At 29.4% G+C, this 21,486-nt stretch overlaps 2 protein-coding genes across 4 annotated transcripts in view; one reads left to right on the top strand and one right to left on the bottom strand.

Annotated features, from left to right (window-relative positions):
- LOC126844184 (venom dipeptidyl peptidase 4) overlaps positions 1–21,486 on the top strand; it is a 32,355-nt gene that overhangs the window by 5,399 nt on the left and 5,470 nt on the right. For 2 of the 3 annotated variants that reach the window (XM_050582136.1, XM_050582135.1), the window contains 8 exons: positions 14,280–14,487; positions 14,588–14,682; positions 14,775–14,849; positions 14,944–14,996; positions 18,750–18,967; positions 19,275–19,444; positions 19,510–19,598; positions 20,350–20,482. In XM_050582136.1, coding sequence (XP_050438093.1) covers positions 14,280–14,487; positions 14,588–14,682; positions 14,775–14,849; positions 14,944–14,996; positions 18,750–18,967; positions 19,275–19,444; positions 19,510–19,598; positions 20,350–20,482 — 1,041 coding nt within the window. Of the gene's footprint in view, positions 1–6,084; positions 6,543–14,279; positions 14,488–14,587; positions 14,683–14,774; positions 14,850–14,943; positions 14,997–18,749; positions 18,968–19,274; positions 19,445–19,509; positions 19,599–20,349; positions 20,483–21,486 lie in introns of those variants that run through there. The other variant, XM_050582134.1, reaches the window with a different exon arrangement.
- LOC126844185 (uncharacterized) lies at positions 15,151–16,306 on the bottom strand. Its single transcript, XM_050582138.1, has 2 exons — positions 16,227–16,306; positions 15,151–15,977 (listed from the first exon to the last, which is right to left on the bottom strand). The coding sequence occupies exons 1-2, from the start codon at positions 16,284–16,286 to the stop codon at positions 15,306–15,308; spliced, it is 732 nt and encodes a 243-aa protein (XP_050438095.1). The 5' UTR covers positions 16,287–16,306; the 3' UTR covers positions 15,151–15,305.

Raw genomic sequence — 21,486 nt, 5'->3', positions numbered from 1 at the left:
TTTGAACTATGCATGGATTTAAGCCTTAAAATCATTCACGGAAATCTAGGGCGGGCGCTATAATAATTTTTAAAATCTAGATTGTTATCTAGACTTTATCTAATATAAATCTAAATTTATATTATATAACTTTGCATTCAAATAATGCATAGCACTGCTTGCTATTTAGTATTTAATATATTAATTTAAGATTTATTTTATTTTAATTTCGGGAAAATTATTTATAGGACATTTGGATTTCTACATTAAGAAATATTTATCGAAAGGACCGGTTTTATTTAGTAAATTGTAAGTTTGGAGAACAGAATCGTAGTTTCAGTGAATTTATTATAAAAACACGAATAGAATGAGTACATTATTTTTAGAGACGCCAAATACTGCTATATATATCACATTTTAGTCAATATTGAATATTAAATTAAGAATTCACGAAGAGTTAGACTGGGGGGCGGGAGGGAGGCAAGGAGCAAAGCACCCTACAGCTTAGGTTTATGTAAAGATTGTAGTCAAATTATGAATTATAGATAATTATCTTTAACTTTAAATTGTTTCTCCAGAAATGTATTCAAAAATAGCTAAAAAACTGCGTTATTTATAACACTATAATATGATATTACAATAACTAATAAAAGAATATTTTTTTATAATAATGTAATCAAGATCCAAAACATCAAACATGACAAATGCAATATTTGATTTTTACGTTTTAAATGATTTTGATGAATTGCTATTTGTCAAGATATGGTTATTGCGTAGCTTAACTACGTCAGAGCTAATAGTTTGTGGCATACTTTTAAAAGTCTAGTATACTTGGTTATTTTAACCGCTGTCGTAAAAACTTTTGAATTTGTGTAACCAAGTTTTGGCATTCAAGTTGAGAATTAAAAAAAAAAAAAATTAAAAAATAATTGTTAATAAGTGAAGTGTCCCTAGTATAAATTATGTCCGAATAGAATTGATAATTCTGATGGGTTGGAAAATGTACCTTAATTGTTTAACTGTTTAACTTAATTAGTATACTTAAAAAAATGTTTTAATTAAACGGGGTATAATAAATTGATTTAATTGTTAGAAAGTTGGAAAATGATCCGTACAAGGATGAAGCTTTACTACTAAATGTGCAAATTATACTAATTCGTTCAACTGTAACCCCCAAGGATAGAGTAAGAAAAAAACACTTGTCTAAAGCAACTGGATACATTTTTACAGAACTATTTTTATGCGTAGGAACAAACGTTTAATAAACTGTAAATACAGCTGATAAGAAATTTACTTTTTTTTTTTACGTCGGAAATTAGGTATATGATAAGATGAACAACATAATTAATATTGAATATATACAATTTAATTATGAAATTTTCTACAGCTGAAGTGAAATTATATGTGTTAACTATTATTAATAACTTTCGTTTTATTCTAAAATATTCAAACACTATAATAGGAAAATAAAAGAATATATAAAGAATCTCTAGTTTATAAGTTATTTATTATAATTATAGATATTGTTATTATTGTATGCTATATTTTGTTTGGCTTTAATCCGGAAATGTCTCAGACGACTGATGTTTTATAGTACCTAGTAGACGCCTAAATCGTTTATTAAGAATTTATAATGTATACGATTTTAATATGTAAATAAAATATATGAGTAAATCTAAAGATGAAACCTTTATTGACATAATCCTTTTTATATAGTGTCTCTTTGTATCTTATAAATAACTTGTATAATATACTCGTGCCAAATATTTTACGATAACCAGTTCGTATGTAAATTGTATAAGACAAATTAATCTCACACCAAACAAAAAATAAAATAATATGGTAACTCCTTTCACAAATATTGTTTTGTTTATTTTGTGCAAATAAAATCTGTCACCTGGCGACCGAACCAGGTCCAAACTATTCTACTCTTAGTCATATATTATAATAGTATACAATATTATTATAATAATAGAGGCAATAGTTAATATTTTTAAATTAATTCGCCATACATCAGCTAACTGGCTAGTTTTGGCAGATAATAATATGGTCAAACTTTATCGTTCTCGGCTAATCTAATCGTTTAATTTTCTCCATATTATTATTATTCTGATATCGATAACTCTATAACTATATCGTGTATTATCATGATATTTAAACTAGGCCGCCGCGCCACCGCCAAAGGTTTTAAACAAAGTTCCTCTGTTAAAAATAAAATAGGTATTACTCATATAATAGGTTAATATTTATTAAAACTAACATTACACCCAAGAACACTGGGTTTTTGTTATTTGTCACTTATATTGATGACGATAACAAAATTATTCTCAATAGAAATCGCTCAAGGCTCAAGCGAAGCCATTCTTCGATTTCTTTCTCACCAAACCATGAAAACAAAATGTCCATAATATTGCCATTGCCAAATTGATTTTCTCAACTTAACGCAGATAATGATGACAGTCGTCAAACAACTAACATGATAATAATTAATTATAATAACTTCTTATTTGATTTAAAAGGTGTGGCAGGTTATCGTCGCTCACTAACTAACAAGAAATTAAAATTCACAGGCCTTTCAAGTTTTAAGGTCTATGGGTAGGTCACACAAAATTTACTTTTCTATTTTCGACCAGACCTTTTTCGCCCAAATAATTTTTCATAATTTTATTATTACAGTAAATCACTTAGGAAACCCATAGTACTTCTTTTAGTAATAGTTATTTACCTTAGTGTAATAAGATTACTACATAACAGTACTACATGATTTGTTGTACCCGATTGTGTAGGGGTGTTTGGAGTGTATTATTTGGAAAATAAACTATTAACTAGAATGTGTTAAAACACGTTTGATGTACTTTCAATCATGTTATTCATATTTTATTTAGAAAAGACTACTTAAAATACTTTAAATGACACAAAATAAGTACTTGCCTAAAAATCTGAAAAATAATATCAAGTATTTCTAATGCAAAAAGAAACAATTTTTGCATTTTTCATATTTTTAAAAATATTTGTGTTTAGCAGAAATCTCTCTTTTTGTGTTTTCCCAATATTTTAAAATGTTTAACTTGTCCCTTTCTTAAGCTATAAATCTTTCTTGGAAAGTAATATTTTGCTCCAAAAATATCTACCATGAAATCCTCGTTTCATAATTATAAATTATAAATTATGTAGAGTGTACTATATAGCCTGATCAAAATAAATAAAAATGTAAGTAACTACGATGAAAAAACAATCTCCCTTGTAACAAGCTACCTCTTCCGATAAAAAAGTCTTATACTATTGTACTATAAGTCAAAAAGATTCTCTAAAATAACTACATCATTCTCTTCACTTGTTATTGCCGACTTTCCGGAAATCTATCGCTCATATATACAGAAACTCTCCTCAACTATGAGTACTAATTATTAGATTTAGGTTTATTAAATCTAGTCTGCCAAAACTGGATAAATAAGTCATAATTGACACCAACGAACATTAAGCTAACAACATAAAAGTCGATGCAACTATGAAATTGTATTAAAAATAAAATGTATTACTGCGTTTAACTTATCCGATGTCATTATATATTATTGAGCTAGAGTGTTAATAACGTTTAACAAGAGTTAATACGTATTTTTAAAGTAAGCTACGTACCTAATTTTTCACTTTGTTTCAAAATCTAAAACTAGAAGGAAAAGGCAATTAGTACGATGGTTAAATCAATTAAAACTTAAACTTTAAATGCCTAAACTAATATATCATAATTACAAATAATTATGGTCAAGTGACAAATACGGTTATCTTTTCAAATGATAATGGGTACATTTCCATCAAACCTCTTAAATAATTAACGTTAATTACGGCGAAACTTATCTTTTTTGTGACGTTCACTTAAAGTGTTTGTGGGGCGCAATGTATACAAATATAATTATCACGTGTCAACTAATTGAAATAATTTAGGCTTGAGCAATGCGTGTAAGCAAGTGATGTGACCTATTAATTCTAATTTATAATTTTAAAGGTGTGTTCTTATTTTATTATGGTTTACTTCATAGTACCGCGTAAAACAATATTACCGACTAACTAGTCGATTGTTTGCCACACGTTTTTGTGTACATTGTATTATTAACCGTACACATCCACGGCTTTACGAATATATTATATATACCTACTAAATAAAGTATATATATATATATATAATACACTATATTGTACAAAGTACCAGGGAGTGTTTACTGATTGTTTAGCTTCGTTCCTCTAAGAATGCTCAAAGTAATATTAACTTTATTGACTTCGAATCCCAGTAGACAACAATACAATCACAAATAATGATTTGTATTATTGGCGGATGTCTACCATGCATTAAATTAACATCGATTGCCTCGTACTTGGTCTTTATGAAGATTCTGCTGGTAAACCTAATACGTTGGCGTTTAGTTTACAGCATTATGCTTCCCTAAACAAATAATCACTAATGTGCTTGTTCAGGTTTTATTTGATAATTCGATTCGCTGTCATAGAGTAAACTAATTATTGTGGCGTTATAATTATTTGTAGAATGTTTATTCAAGTTTAAAAAAAAAAAATCAGGATACCTATACTCATGGATATTACAGCGGGGCGACACATTTTTGGTGTACCTACAGACATAACAATAGTTGAGTTCGGAATTGTTTAAAATAGTTATATTTATCAAATGAGTATTAAGACTCATTTTATAAATGAAACTGCATACGGTATAATAAGAATTGGGGAATGGTTAATAAACTATGTTCGGGAGAATAAAAAAAATATATAAACTATTTTCGAATGATTATTAATTATTGTCCACAAAATAATTAATAACGAATTTTTAAAAATTTTATCTGCAGACATTTTTAACGTCTCATCTCATCGAGATTTCCTAAGTTTTACCGTCAATCATTTTATTGACGGTAACTATAACAGGGACTGGAAGCATTCATTTAGTCTAAACCTTTACGATTTAAGAGGATGCTGTACATCCAATTTTCTATCGTTTAAACATACCTATTACCTACGCAGAATACGTTTTATTCGCTCTGTGAGGATTTTAGAGCAAAAATACCCAGAACTAAAACGAAAGGTGACAACATTTTGGAGACAATATTATATCCTTTTTTTAACAAACCTAATATTTAACATTTAAAATAATATTTCTTTATTTTTTTTAAAAAAACTACTTATAACTATTTCATGTTATTTTTTTCAAAATCGGATATAACATTGTCTTCGAAACATCGCTATGTTAAAATGAATTGTTTTTTTAAATCGTTGTGAAGGATAGTGTAATTGTCTGAAAAATAAATTAACTCCTAAAATAGAGTCGTAATTACTAAACTAATAATTACATATTACAGTTTAACTTTTAAATTAAGATTTTGCAAAAAAATTCCATATTTTACTCCTTAGAAATGGGCGGCGTAGCGTCCTGTTAAGATTAAGTTAATAATCATTATTAAAATCTAAGTGGGCCAATATGTTACACACTTCAAAGTTCATTAACATTGTCTATGTTTATTTTACTAGGTATCTACTCGAAAAAGCACATCACAAATGCTTTTATCAAATGTGTTTGTGCTATTTAAAAGAAACCCTTCTTAAGACGTGTTAGCTGATTTTCGTTTCGTCGGTTGCGTTTACTAAAATCATTTATTATTATTATTATTGTTTGCCAAAAACGCAGTTTTCAGAAATCGAAATATCTCTTTCATTCGAGGTGGGTCAAACAATAGTTTATTGCACGTTTTGGACGAGTTAACGGCATGATTATCATATTAAATGTGTATTGTGTTTGAATGCAAGTATTTAATATGCTCGAGATGTATATGACTCAATTTCATCAGGCCTGTCGTTTTATTTAGCCTGTAGATTATATTTACCACTGTGTATTTATTTATACGGCGACGATTTAATCGTACAAAAATGAACTATTATTATATAGTTAATTTGGAAAAGCGTTGTTCATCAACAGAAACCCATACAATAACGGCTTGTCCTTCAAATCGACGACAACGCTCACACACGCACCCGCACACTGTTCACTGTCGAGTATTACTTACGTTGTCTATGCACATTATACACCGTTATCGTTATGTAACGCCATGCTCATCAGTTGATGTTTAGTCTTAGCGCGGCCGCTCGTACGGTATATCCCGCTTGTCGCGCGACTCATACTGTTTTGCGATATTTTGATAATATCTTTTTTTTAAATGTAAATGTTATTTTCCTATACAAATCAATATCATTGTTTCGAGCCGACGACGAACGCGTAAATCCAACGAATGGCCGGTCTGTTATCCAAAGCGTACACGACGTTATTATGATAAATAATTATAATATTACTGTTTAAATATTATGCCGGAAGTGTGCGGAATAACTATAATCGTTAGGAATTTTATTATTATTATTATTATTATGTAAAAAGTGCTTTTTTTCACTTAAAATAACTGCAACTGCCTGGCGCGTTCGACATGGAAACCGTGTTTTCGTCATCGGACCACTATCACCCGTCCGGGTTGGATACTGAAATGCGCTATGATGACGGCGGCAAAAGCTTATTGGTGAGAGACCGGGGTTTGTACTAGTAAAAGGGCGACATCCTCAGCCACACGTGTTATACCTATTTAACATGTATACAAAAATGAATAATATAATATAATATTACATTTGGAACGCGACCAACCGAACTGGTCATTCATGCGATAATTATAGGTACCAATATAATTGAAATTTCACTAACTGCAATGCGTGTGTGTTTAAACACCGAAAATATTATAATGTCCTCACTCCATAATACTTAAAACTAATGACATTAAGTCATTAAATATATTGTATAGTATGTAAACAATTTGGGGAAAGAGGCTACTAAATCCCCTCCCGCCTAATAAAAATAAATTATAGCTGTAATACATTATAGCGATTAAATATTGTGTGCTGGCTGTGTGTGTATAACATTAAGACTGCGTCAAAAAAAAAAAAAATTTTTTATTTATCCCTTCAATCGATGGTCGCCTACTCGAAAAAAGTAATCCCCAGACTCCTAGCTCAATAATTCTACGTACTTCCTCGGGATTTTTTTCTTACGTTTGTGTAATAGGAAGTTTTAATTTTCAATTTAAAAAATAACAATATGTAGACTAACCAAAATGTTAACAAATAACAATTAAAAAAAAAAGATTCTTAAAGCTGAAATTGAAACTTGAGATCCCTTGATAACTTGAAACTTAAGCGCTTGATTAAAATGTGTTCTTTCAAAAAATATTAAGAGAGAGAGAAGGCCATCTATTAGAGGGTTAAGTCGTATAAAAAAAACGAAAAATAATACATTTGAATTTATAATTCTAATACAAAGTCGAAGTTTAGTGAGTATTATCACACTTAAATTGGTAGATGATTTATATATTTTTGGCCAGTTACTTACATACCACTGGCATCATGTTTCTTCCAAACGGTCATGGTTCTCATGTATCCATCGCAGATCGCATAATATCAACCCGTATTTTTTAAATTGTGCAACAACGAAGTTTAAATTTATGTCTGATCGGTTAAGATAATATTTTGCAACAATAATTTACACCTTTCAGAAAAACCGGCTAATACGGTCGTACTTGCGCAATCAGTGTTCCGTACTATAATACCTAGTTGTTTAAGGTAGAGTTGGTAGATTTATTGTAAATTATTATTATGGCATAACCGGTACAATAAATAAATACGTGGATGTAAGATAACTACCAACATGTTTTTTTCTTATTAATAATACTTTTAAGATTACTAATATATACCTAAATATTGAAATATTTTATTAGGTGTTGATATAAAAATAGGCATAAGAAAATACATACAATTAAAATTACATACAATTAAATACAATTTAGTGATGGGAATCGGAAAATCCGGATTTTCACAAAAAAAAAGCTTTTTAAGTTACTTAAAAATAATTTAAGTGTTAAATAATTTTACAATATAAAGCTCTATATCTAAGAATTATTTTTTTGATAAATATGAGAAAATAAAACAAAACACAAAAGAGATAAACTGCTTTTGAATTTCGGATTTGTTGAAATCCGAAAATCCGGAATCCGAAAACATTTTATAGACAAAGTTAAGAGTTTTTTTTTTTAATTTTTATCAACAAATTTTACTTAGGTACACATCTTTATATTGTAATAGTATTTAACAATTATATGATTTTCAAGTGACTTAAAAAGCGTTTTTTTGAAAAATCCGGATTTTCGGATTCCCATCACTAATACAATTACAAAAAATACATTACATACAATTAAATTACTTTTGTCTAAATGCCACAGAATTAATACCTACACGATGTATAATGTTACCTATCTTCGTATTTATCTATATAAGATTGATATGTCATATGCATATATGTAACTCGTACTTCATTTAGAGATTGGGCCGCAACTCACCAGACCGATATGTATATTTATATACGTGTTCAGTCTATTTTATACCTACATGTTCCTCACTCAGGTAGACAGCCACCCGTAAAAAGACCTCTTGATAATGAAATATAAAGAGTGTATTTGAACTAAACTAAACTTTAATCTAAAAATGTACATAACTTATTTGAATTTGCTATTACTCATACAATTTATTATTTTAACGTTCATATTTAAACTTTCTTCTAAAACTGTTCCAGAAATATTACATTTAATATCTTTTTGACGTCAAGCTGATTTACTAATTTATAGTTTTTAATTTATATAGTAACTTAATTATGTAATCTTTGAGACTAATTGTTTTATGATATTGTAAAGAACTATAACTATATAACGAATTTAACTTCATTTAACGAAAGCCAGTAATTTGTTTAAAAAAATAATTATAATATTATAATTTTTTAAAATAATATTTTAGCTGTTTTTTTAGTACTTTGAAATGCTCTATAACATTTTGAAACTTAAATGGTAACATTTAATGATAATTCATTAAAAACTTTTTAAACGATAAATACCATGTCTGTTTTGAATAACTCTTTCAGTTATTCAAAGTACTAGTATTGAGTTACAAGTATTTAAAAGTTTAGTTATTTAACTATTTAAAAGAAAGTGCGACTGAGTAGCACGCATAAATAAAAACAATATTGCACATCCATCCCCTTTTGCACTTTCAATCGCTTATAGCTAAAATATTTATTATTTCAAACTGGCTATCGATAAATCGACAGGTTTAGTAGTTATCTACTAAAATTTAGTTAAATTATTTTAATTCTTAAATTAAAATAAGTAATATAAGTAAGTTAATAAAGTTAAAATAACTAAAAAAGATAATTATTTATTAAATACATATTTATGTAAAATAATAATATAGTTTAAAATCGCAAGAGAAACTAAAAAACTGCAATTTTTTTAAGTTAAAAACTTAAACAAATAATTTTTGACGCTGTTTGTGAATACATGCATTAGTGAAGCTGTTATAAATATTACAATATTAGTAAAGTATTTGTCAAGATTAATTTGTTTTATTATTGTAATTTATTTATAATTTTGTTATAATAATAATTAAAATTATAAGTGAATAGAAGTTTCTGTAGCCTAATTGTCAACAGATCTGTTGACTGTATGAACTTATTTTGTCACATTTCATTATTTCTAACGTTTAAGTAAAATTACATTTCATATCAGTGAGTATTTTAATACTTGCTAAATTTCTAGTGATATGCAACGGCGTTTATCTAAAAAAAATCACAGTCTTTAAGAATCACTCTAAAAAATGTTCCTATGCTAATTTATAAATCGTAAGTGATATTGATAATAAAATTATTAAAATAAAAAAGCCAGTACAGTGGGGTTGGGGCATAGTGGGAACAGAGCGTATTATTGGTCTATATGAATTATTGACATTTTTATGTCTTTGCTTTGGCACATAAACGAAAAAATCGACATTAACAATCGACACCGGTTATCATAACGAAAAAATCAGTTGATTTATCTGATAAGATAAGAGAGATAAGAGAAAGAGCTAAAATATATGGTTTTTACTTTGGAACACAACCGGAAAAATCGACACCGACGTCGAAAATTTATCCATATATATATATCCTTCTATATTCTTATATCCTTATATGTCCTTCTTAGAGTGGGAATGGGGATGGGGGTGGAATGGGGATGGGGATGTTACATTTATGTGATATAATAAAGGAGATATGGGTAAGAGATAGGAGATTAGAGATAAGGGATGGGGTTGGGAATGGGGGTGGAGCATATATGTTGTATTCACAACGTTCAAAATAGAAATGAATAATAAATTCAAAAATTTATTGGGCCAAATTCTCTATGAACTGTTTTGGGCCCGATATTATGAAAACACTAAAATATTAGCCAGAAACTTGATATGTTTACTAGCCACCTTAGATACATAAATATAAAAATGTATCCCGTGGTGTGCGGACTCGTACGCAAGCTGTTAAAATATAAATATGTAATACCTATGTGAAAACTTTTAATAGAGCCTTGCAAACATCCTTTTATTTAGTTTTTTTCAATATTTTTTACTCATATATGTAAATCCAGAAGATCGACAGTAATTACCAAACATAATAAACATTTAATTTATTTACATTTCGTATTTAAAGTACAAAGTTCGTGTTTGAGGTCATCCTTAAGGGTGGAATTTTCGAAAAGTACTATAACAGTTAGGTTCGCGGGAGTGGACTCAACAACTTCCCAAAGTTTCATGGCCATCGGATGAATGGTGTACTAATGCATAAAGGACAAACAAACAGACATTCATTTTTATATATATAGATAAGAATTGTCTAAAACAATTTGTTGCCGTAGTTAATTATGATACCCATGTATCATAATTAACAATATAATAAAAATATTTTCAAATATTTGATGACTGTTGATTTACACATAGGAACTCACGGTCAGTGTAATTTTTGTTTTGTTTTTATTATACATGTTATAGTCTGTTATATCACTAGATCTGCCTTTGCTCGAATTCGATAAAAAAATAAAACGTTTTCACCCCTTTTAACAATATTTTATGCAAATTGGAACTCATTTGACTATTATAAAGTTTTAGCGTGTCGTAATTTTGAGTTTAGAAATATGTATTTTTTTGGGTGTTTTTCTCAATTTGAAGATGAAAGGGTGGACATTTCTGTTTTTGACCTACCAAGGGACTAATCGTAAAGGATTACGGATCGATAGAAGTGTTACTCGAGTAAATCGTTCCACAGGAAAAAAAATTGTTATGATCTCAGACAAAAAAAAAATCACCTTGTAAAAAATATGTCAAAGAAGAACACATATCAAAAATATCTTTTTGGCTATCAAATTTAAAAAAGTCATCCAAGATATAAAATCACTGCATTATTTTTTTGGTTTTTTTAATAATAATAAAATATTTTAATTTCAGATTTTAACTCGGGCATTAGGAATAGGAAGCCGTTAGACCGCCTAAAATGGCCTTGTAAATTTTCCCGCAAAATCATCTTGTATGTGGCTATGTCACTTAACAATGTCAATTTATTGGAAAATATGGGATTTTAATTTTTTTTTAAACATTAATTTACCAGGCAATAAAATGTAAAATAATGTTATTACTCATCGGTAAACGTAAAATTTGATTGAGTAAGAAGAAATAAAACTTGTTAGAAAAATATAACATTTTTGGAAAAGTTTTAGTGTATTTGGAATACCCCAAAATGTATCAATTAGTAAGAAATGTTTTGCAGAATATAGCATAAAGTAATTCATTTGTTGTTTAAATCATTTTTTTGGAAAACATTTTTATTTAGAGATAAAACTGTGAATTTTTTCCGTTTTGTAGCGGAAAAACATTAAATCATGGATATATTTTTGATTACTTTCTAGAATAATAATGATACGAGATAATTTTAATTTTTAATTAGAGAATAAATAATGCAAAAAGTTTAAAATTACGGACGGGAATTGAACTGTGTACCGGTCGCGCTAAACACACCAGACTCAGCCATTAAATGACGTCATAAGTCATTACGTGACATAAAAACGTAACGCAAATTTCGATTGTATGTCCAGACCAAAAACTTAATATCCATGTTTAAAATTATAATTCTATTTTAAATCCCTCGTATAGACTATGATCCTATGAAGTACGACAGTTAGTTTCCAAACATCTTGTTTAGGAGAACCTACGTTTAAAATTAAAATTATTGTAATAAAAAACATAAAATTGTAACTTGCATTGTAAAATTTATTCAAAGCTAAGACCACGATTAGCTGGAAAATTTTGTTTTATAGATATGACTTCAAAACAATGTTTGGTTTTTTTTATGTACACGTAATCATTTTTTCTTATTTTCCTTAATATACACAAGTAACTGTTTTGCATAATTTATGATTCACACTAGGTGAACTTGACCTTGTAAAAAGTACTTGTTTTACTTTTTAATCATGTGCATAGTACCTACAATCGTAGTTGACGAGTAGGTTATTAGTGATGTTCTTAGCAAAAATATTGCATAACTTGTACATTTTATAAAGAATTCCAAATACACTCTACATAATTATGTGCAATATAATATTTTTTATACTTAAATAATTTATGACTTTTTAGGATGTGTTTTCAATTTTTAAGGGGAAGAAGTGGTCTTTTGATTAGATTATATATAAATAAATTTAATCGATTAAACGTAAAATAAATACCTGAGTTAGTGAGGGGGAAGTGTTATAGTTTAGTTTAGATCATCACTTATTATTCATTAGTTATTATACTAAAATTATGTATGTACATTACTAATTTTTTGTGGTGTCCTGTACATTTTTTGGCCTGAGGCTTCTTCGTGTCTTAGTCCTGGTCTGATTCTAATAGATAATATTATACAATTATATTTAAGTTAAATAGAGTGTTTATATTAAATTGATTTTACATTAAATGCCGTACAAAAAAAGCTCATATAATCTTTCTATAGTATAGTGGCGTAAGAGTTGGGCGGATCTAGGTGTTTCATTATTCAATTTTATTAAATATGCAATTATCATAGCAAAAAAAACGAAGAACATAAAAATCGCCTGCTAAATTGAATGCAAACTCATCAGGTTAATACTTTCAATATAGAAAAAACATTATATTATAGGTACTATTATGAAATAAACAATTGCATAATAGCAAAATTGTGCAAAAAGAAATTAAGTTGAGTAAAATAATAAATAATGAACATTTTCATGGGTTGGGCTAAAACTAATTAAGCGAAAAAGATATTACTTCCTAATAAAATTATGGTTAAATGTAACTTTGCGACAAATAGTGTTAGTAATTAGCGCGATAACGAATTTTTTTAGGTCGGATTTTAATTATACGTTGCTTGGCTAGTTCAACAGTACCTACTACCTAGTAACATAGTTTACGAGTGTTAAAGTTTAACTAATAACTTCGCATTCTGCTAAAATTAGCTCAAAAAAATTATAGCAATCGTTTTTGCCACTTATATTATCAAAGTAAAATTATTGTTATCGCTACTAAAAATTAAATAATAATGATAACATAATGTGAAGCTCATTAGTCGCTAACAACATGTGATTTATGGTATGAGAAACGATTTAACGGGGTATTTGCGCACGTAGGACTCGTTGATCTGTTGAAGTTAAAACCAGCGCACAAAATGTCGATATCGGTAATCGGTATGCAATAAAAATGTATTTCTCTAACATAGACCTTATACTACTTGAAATATGTATGTAGTGTCAGCGAACCAACAAGCTGCGCTGACAACGGTACTCGATGACGTCATGAGGTGTCTGCTCATGCGTATTTGAGTTCCTAATTTAAAAAATATGGTGCACGGTTTAAAAATTATTGTATGATTAATGATATGTCGCGGCCCGTGACTGATAATTAAATTTTCAATGCCGATAAAATCAAATTTTGAGTCGACAGCTATTTTTCGGTCATTAAATATTTAACTTGTTATTTTACTTTTGTATACCGTGTACGTATAATTTTTTTAAATGGGTAAAATAATGTGTTTGATTTGTAATGCAGTAATATTGTAACATTGGAAGAAAATTCCACTCGTGAGTACTTTTTTTTATAAAGTCTTATTATAAATGTATTGCACGTTGTACAAAATAATGATGTACAATTCGTTAAACATTAATTTATACATTTCGCAGTGGTATCACTGCTACGACAATAGTCGTGCTCGCACCACCCGCCCGCATCCTACCCGGATGCTCTGTCTAGTAGTATATTAAGGTCTATGTTCTTTAAAAATAATTTTTTTTCGAAAACCATTTTACTGATTAAACGTTACGTACAACTATGTAACCGATAATGGTTTTTTTTTCAAGGAAAAATGCGTATGGAATGTGAAGAACCGGCCTTTAACATTTTTACTGATTGTCTTGGCAGTTGCCGCCGTACTCGGTGGGCTAGTCTACTTCACCACCGACATATTCAATAAACCCGAAGCTCAAACCAACATCGAAACGTTAGAGTTTTTAAAACTAATGAACGGCGGCTACGAACCGAATCTTTTCAACGGAACGTGGGTTTCGGGTAAGATAATACTCTCTCGACTATCTCTTTCTCTAAATATATATATATTCGTGATTAATATCGTGTTGGTTATGTCACTTATTTAAATTATTTCGAGTAGATGCGGAAATATTAATGAAGGACGACGACGGCCATATCGTTTTGCTGGATGTTAGAAACTCAAACAAAACCATTTTGGCATCGAACAATACTCAGGTAGCTATCATTACTAATATATGCTGTCTTATTTTACTGGACTTGCTGTATCATGTTCTATGTCATTTGTTTATTTTTTCGTGTAATTACAGAACGTCGCAAAATGTTTCCATTACGAATTGTCGGCGGACAAAGAATACCTTCTGATAGCCTATCACTACCGTAAGGTAAAAGCAGCCACGTTTTGTTCTTTTATCACAATTATTATTCTGTTATCATCGTTGTACTGTCAGTAAATGATTAAAATATTCAAATATTCAGGTTTATAGGCACTCGTTTATAGCTAACTATGACTTGATCAACGTTAAGACCGGGTAAGATGTTTTCTATATTTAAAAGTAAAACGCTTGTGCTTTTGTAATTGTATACATACATATTATATCTCAGGGTGTTCCGATTTAAAAAAATAAAGGAACACGGGAAACCGTGGGGTGCAAATAGAACAGTTTAAAATGATAAAATATACAAATAGATTAGAATCGAGGTTTTAATATTACAATATTAATATAACAGTTATAACGACAATAATAATTTTAATAACGTTAATAATAATAATAATAATAATAATAATAGCGTGAGTAACGAATGTTGAAGCAATTCAGTCTTTTAAACTATGTGATCAGCTAACAACCACAGACTGGAGGGGGTGGTGAACACAACTGTTGGCACCCGCAAGATGGCGGTGGCAAGGTGTTGGGGGCAGATAAAATGAGCGAGAGCAATAATAGCTCTGATTGAAACGGAACTGTAGGAGCGATCGGTGTGGTCGGGATCGGAATTAGTTCCAACGGGGGTGGCGTAGGTTGGCAGGTTGGAACGGGATTTGGAAGCGTCAAAGACGAGAGTAAGGAGAGTAAGGAAGCGATGGATGAGGAAGATTGGCATGGAGTAGGTGGTGGTGGTAGACAAGGGGAAGATAAAGAGGCGAGTAAGGGGGCTATGGAAGCTAATGGAGAATAGGATGGACATGGTAAGGATAACGGGGGAAGTATAGAAGGGGTACATGGCTGGGCCAAAAAGGGCAGGACTGATGGTGGCAGGTAAGGCAAAGGTGAAACGCACGGTGGTGGCGGTGGAAGAAGTGGTAAGAACGGCTTTGGAGGAATGCAGCTAGGCAGCAAGTATGGAGCGGGTACTGGTTTCAAACCTTTTTTCAAGATCAGTTTTGCCAGTAGCAATGAGTTTAGTTTGGCCGACAAACTATCGGACCCTAAATGGGATGACACCGGGCAGGGTATTGGAATAGGCTTGAAACATGGCACGGGTAGTGGTATAGGTTTCAACACGGCATCTATCTATAATGGAAAATAATTAACGTTATTGGTTTGCGCAAAATGCAAACAAGGTGATATTCTTTACAGCGCTTGTCTTTGTTAAATATACAAAGGGTAGAATACAATTTGTGATGTTTGATTTTTTTCTTTTTGTTCCTAGTGGTTCTTTGTGTACTTAAATTTATACTATTTATATTATACATCGTGTTCACGCTTAAACACGGTAAGTATCTTATACGTTTTATACGATTTAGTGAAAAAATTACTTACCGATGCAATGAACATGGCCAAACAGGCAGCTAAAACGCAGAAACCATTTTGATTGCCCATCTTGAGTTGATTAAAACGAACCGGCGAATGATACTTTTTTGGTGATTTCGTAGGCTTAAATATTAATCTAATATCTCGATGTTTATGGAAGATGACACGGGCTTATCGTTGCCATCATTTACCTTAGAAATATTAGGAAAGAATTAGTTTATCGGCATAGCCTTCGAGTTAGAACACGTTAGAATTGAAAACGAGCGATAGGAATTATGATTGCAGATAATTTTGATGACATTGTCATTACAAAAAAAATTATAGCTAAATATAATTTAGCTATAATTTTTATATGATTACTTAATTTTACAAACAATCTACTAAATTGTTGTACCACACGTTATGTGGGGTATTTAGGCATTAGTTATTTTATTACTTACGCCTGGCGGTATTTTCATAGTTTATGAATAATACAAATTATTACTTAATTATAGTTAACAGTAATAAGTGTAATGAAATAATTTACCACCCTTTAATCACCAAAATATCTAATTCTTTATTTTCAATGCACGTGTTTTCAATTAACTGCTTACCGCATACTATTTTGTTTACATTTATGCTTTATTAAAAAAAAAAATAATAAAACCGGCCTCTATTTATTCTATGCACTCCGGTTTAAACAATTTTCCGTTTGTAATATAGAAAAGTATAAAACAGTTAATATATTTTAAAACTATTGTGAAAATAATTTTTTGTCCATTAGTTTAAAACATTTTGCTGTACTTAAAAAATATTAATTATTAATATGTCCGGTTTGTGTTTTTATCCATATATTTAATAGTTGAATACATAATATATATGTATGACTAAACTAGCTAGAATGGATTTAATTTTATGGTCCACGGTGGACTTCAAATCCGATAATGAGAAAACGACTAAATTAAAATATGTCCAAAGGGATTTCGGTTTTTGGCGTTTTCAATTTAACTCGTTCATCGATCACCGGTGGCGAAAGTAGGTGGAATACGGCGGAACGTACCTATGGATATATAAACATACAAAGTTTACCCATTTAAAACGCATTAATTATTTCGAGGTCGCCCTGAAGAAGTAAACCGGATTTGGGTTTGACCGCCTAAATGTATTGGACTAGAGATTAGTTGGGCTTTTTTTTTGTATTAATTTTCTTTAATAATCGCGCAATAAAACATAGGTTAGTTTTTTGCTAGGTGGTTATTTTTTTAAAATCGCATCGCCCAAGTGGAAGAACGGCCTTATTCGTCCTAGTCAGACATAGTAGTTGTGAACCAGAAACAATATTCTAAGGAAATTGGCTCGGGACTGAGTGGTGTGACTGTGAATGTGCTTAGACAGAGTCCGTGTAGTACGTTATAAGATTACAAAAATCAATTAAAACGACCATCTTAATCTATGCTGAAAATATTTCAAAAGCCAAGTTCAATATGCCTAAACCACACTTTACAATTGTAAATAAACATTTATTTAAGTTAACTACTTAAATATTCTATTAACATTTGAAAAAAATTTGGTTTTTGTCCAAAGTACGATTTATTTAATTGATTAAACTATAAAATAACGTTTAGTTGTCATTTATTATTATTATTATTATTATTGTAGTCGCAATATACTTAATTTTGTCGTTCCTTCAACGCCGTTTAAACGATTTCTACTTTATACATATAAAATACATTTTTGATGTATAAAGTAAATTGAATTAATGAAATATATATATATATATATATATATATAATATAATGTAACCACCAAAATGTTCTACTAATTTTAACCAGTCGAATATTTTTGGCTTAATTTTTTTTTTAGTAATTTGTACAAAGCACTGATATTTTTTAACAAAAAAAAAAAAAAAAATTGCGTATATTTAACGACGCAGCATTATTTAAGAAATTATCGATATATCAGTCTAAAACCAGACTTAATAAGAAAACAAATTGTGAAATATAGATGTTTCTGAGCTATATTAAATAAAAATTATGATTTTTAAATATTATCATGCTGTTAAATTAACGATTATTATTTTGGAACCAGTCGACCATAATCATTTTTGTTTAGTAAAAAATTTAAATTTTCTTTCTATAAACTCCATAAAAATAAAAATAACACAAAGTGAGAAATGTTAATTTAATTATATTGTTGGTATATTATGTTCAGATGCTTTATTGTACTTATTTACATTTTACAAGAACTATGTTTGACAATTATTAATACTATATCATTGCATGTGTTAATAAACTCCTATTTTTGTTATCAACAAAACTATGAATTTTCGGGGTTTAATGTGTAAAATATGTAACAGACAATTATTATAATATGCACATAGGTATGACACCGTTGCTCTAAGTCATCGATATACGTATAGAGTGCTGAGTGACACAAATGCTTTATTTATTGTCTTTGCTTAGTAATTGATTGAATCTCATGTTTTTTTATATTATACATGACATTTATTAACCATTTATTTATTTATTACACTGTCATATTATTATTCTTTAGAGAACAAGAAACGTTGCTCGCGAAAAGTTCTAATAATATTACTAAGGCCAGAGATTTGCAGCTGGCAAAATGGTCACCCGTCGGCCAAGGCCTTGCGCTAGTAGAACAAAATAACATATTCTATATAAGTTCAGTTTCCGATCTGAAATCGGAAAAACAAATATCTTTTACTGGAGGTTTTGAACTAATCAACGGCATCCCCGACTGGGTGTATGAAGGTGTGTTATTTTTTCCCCCTAAACGAACATTTATCTGTAATGCACAATATCAGCTCTTAAACGTTTATTTTATGTTCAATTAAAAATTAAGTTTAAACGTATCAGCTAATAGATTTTTTTTTTATAAGTATTACTTCGGAACTAATAATAATATTAATTAATTAACCCGAACTTCTAGTAAATATTTTTACTGTTTGGTGTTTTATGTATTAAGTTATGTTGACAATCTATGAATTTAAAATATCAACTAATTGAACGTTTTGCAACGCATAATACATAAGTAATTTATTTTGATCGTTGCTTTTAGAGGAAGTATTCAGTACGAATTCGGCAATGTGGTTTTCAAAAGGAGCTACTATGTTAGCGTATGCTTCTTTTAACGACACACAAATACCAATAATGCAAATACCACTGTACGGTATACCGGGATCGCTTAAATATCAGTACCCATCTACGTTTGCCATTCATTATCCAAAGGTGTGAATGATTATTCCATTTGTGTGTATGCAAACAAAAATTATTTGTTAATATTTATGTCACAGGTCGGTACGCCTAATCCAAATGTAGAACTATTTGTAAACGATTTACAATCCGGCTCTTCTGTCGAAATACGCCCACCGCCGGATATACCGTAAGTTTTTGTAATGATAGTCATAAAATTGCATTCATCTAAAGTCTTAATACAATATAAATTACTACTGTGGTACCTGTACCTAATTGTTTGGTATTTGAAACATCTGGACTGACGCGACGACTTGAGTAGTGTAATCTATGTATTTAATGTAATTATGCGTGTTTCAATTGTTAAACATAATTATTGTTACTTATTTTATCTAAATGGTACAACAAGAAGCCTGAAATTGTATACTTAACATATTAATTATATTATGTATATTGTGTTTTTTTGTAAAAAAAAATGACCGTGTGAGTATCGTTAGAAATCGTTGAGTCGTAAATGTTATACAACAGTTGAATAAAAAACTAATTGTCTATAATTAGCCCAGTTCTCTAGTTAAGGCTAGCAAATAATTTGATCCTGATTATTTATGGTATTTGATGCTAAACGAAACTTCAATTTTATAAAATAAGATTTTTTAAATACTTATCGATTTTTTTTCAGTAAGTTTTCATACACATATTTTTTGTACAAAACATTTTTTATTTAGAAATTTTTTCAAAGACTTCAAATAGTACTATCTATAGTTTATTGTAAATCCGCATTTTGAAAAATCTACCGCTATTAAAGGTCCTAAAATAAAATGTTTTATATTTTTATAAATATACATAATACAAATTTTATATTTTTACATATACTAGACGTATACTATACTACACACGTTCAAACTAATAATTATTTAGACGTATTAATATTTATTTTTTAGGCTAGATTTCATATTAAATACAGTTTTATGGTCAGACGATGCCAATTTGTTTGTAATATGGATGAACCGAATTCAAAATGAAGCGCAACTCGTCCATTATGTCCTCGACAAGAATACCGTTAAAATTCAATATGTGAGTAAAATGATATTATATCTACGACCGTTATTATTAACGGTTGCACTTTAATTGGGACTGGCTTGTTCATGTAAAATAGTAATTTTTTTTTTATAAAAATCGCTATAGTCTCAAAGTAATGGTCTTATTTACTTTTTGAATATCAAACATCTCGATAAAAAAAATATTTATGTCAGTTTGACATTTTTAATGTTGTTCAGGCAAAATCAACTGTTTTAATTGATATATGATAAGGGGTGGGTCAATTTCACGCCAGTCAGTAACTGCTTGATGGTCGTTCTGATTAGGCACGTTGTCGGCGGTGGTATTAATATTGTGGTTATTTTTGGTGACATTTTGGAATTTGGTTGGTGAAAAATATATATATTTTGTAGTCCACCGTAACGCTGAACGTCCTACTGTCTACCTTTATCTACTCGCCCTTCAATAAATAAATAATTATCGAGTATCGACTGTTGTGTAATTAGTTTGGTGTATACTGAAATAAAACGTATAATCGTATTGAAAGTGTCTGCAAACACAAAAACTTATCTAGGTTATATACATAGTACACCGACTTTATCTATCTTAATTTAAGTATACAGGCCGTAAAATTATTGTACACTTGACGGTAAGCACTTCAAAACGTGTAATAAGCTTGTTATAAATTAACCTTATGGTATATTCATATTCTTATTATTATTCTAGATTAATACACTAATTCGTAAACTACCTACATAGCTTTAAAAATGATTCAATATGATATAACATGGGTTAAACATATCAAATAAACCACGTTATAAATATTCATGTAAACCACGTGACTGTAGTATGTACAATAATCTAAAACAATGTAATAGTTCAGCTATTTAATTAAAAACGATTACTAAATATTTTACTTAAACATGGTACTTAAAAAAATGTTATGAACGTTATGGTATGTCTATAATTGATTTGTAATTTTTGTAATAAATCAAATGAAAACTTGGTAGTGTGACAATGCTTATCAAAGTTTCACTAAT

The sequence above is a fragment of the Adelges cooleyi genome, unplaced genomic scaffold (genome assembly GCF_023614345.1).
Source record: "Adelges cooleyi isolate 19-005CV unplaced genomic scaffold, UGA_ACOO_1.1 ACOO_flye_CR_arks_rails_tigmint_CR_PRNA_651, whole genome shotgun sequence".
NCBI lineage: Eukaryota > Metazoa > Arthropoda > Insecta > Hemiptera > Adelgidae > Adelges > Adelges cooleyi.
Note: the sequence above shows the minus strand (reverse complement) of the source record. Positions and strands in the feature narration are given on the sequence as shown.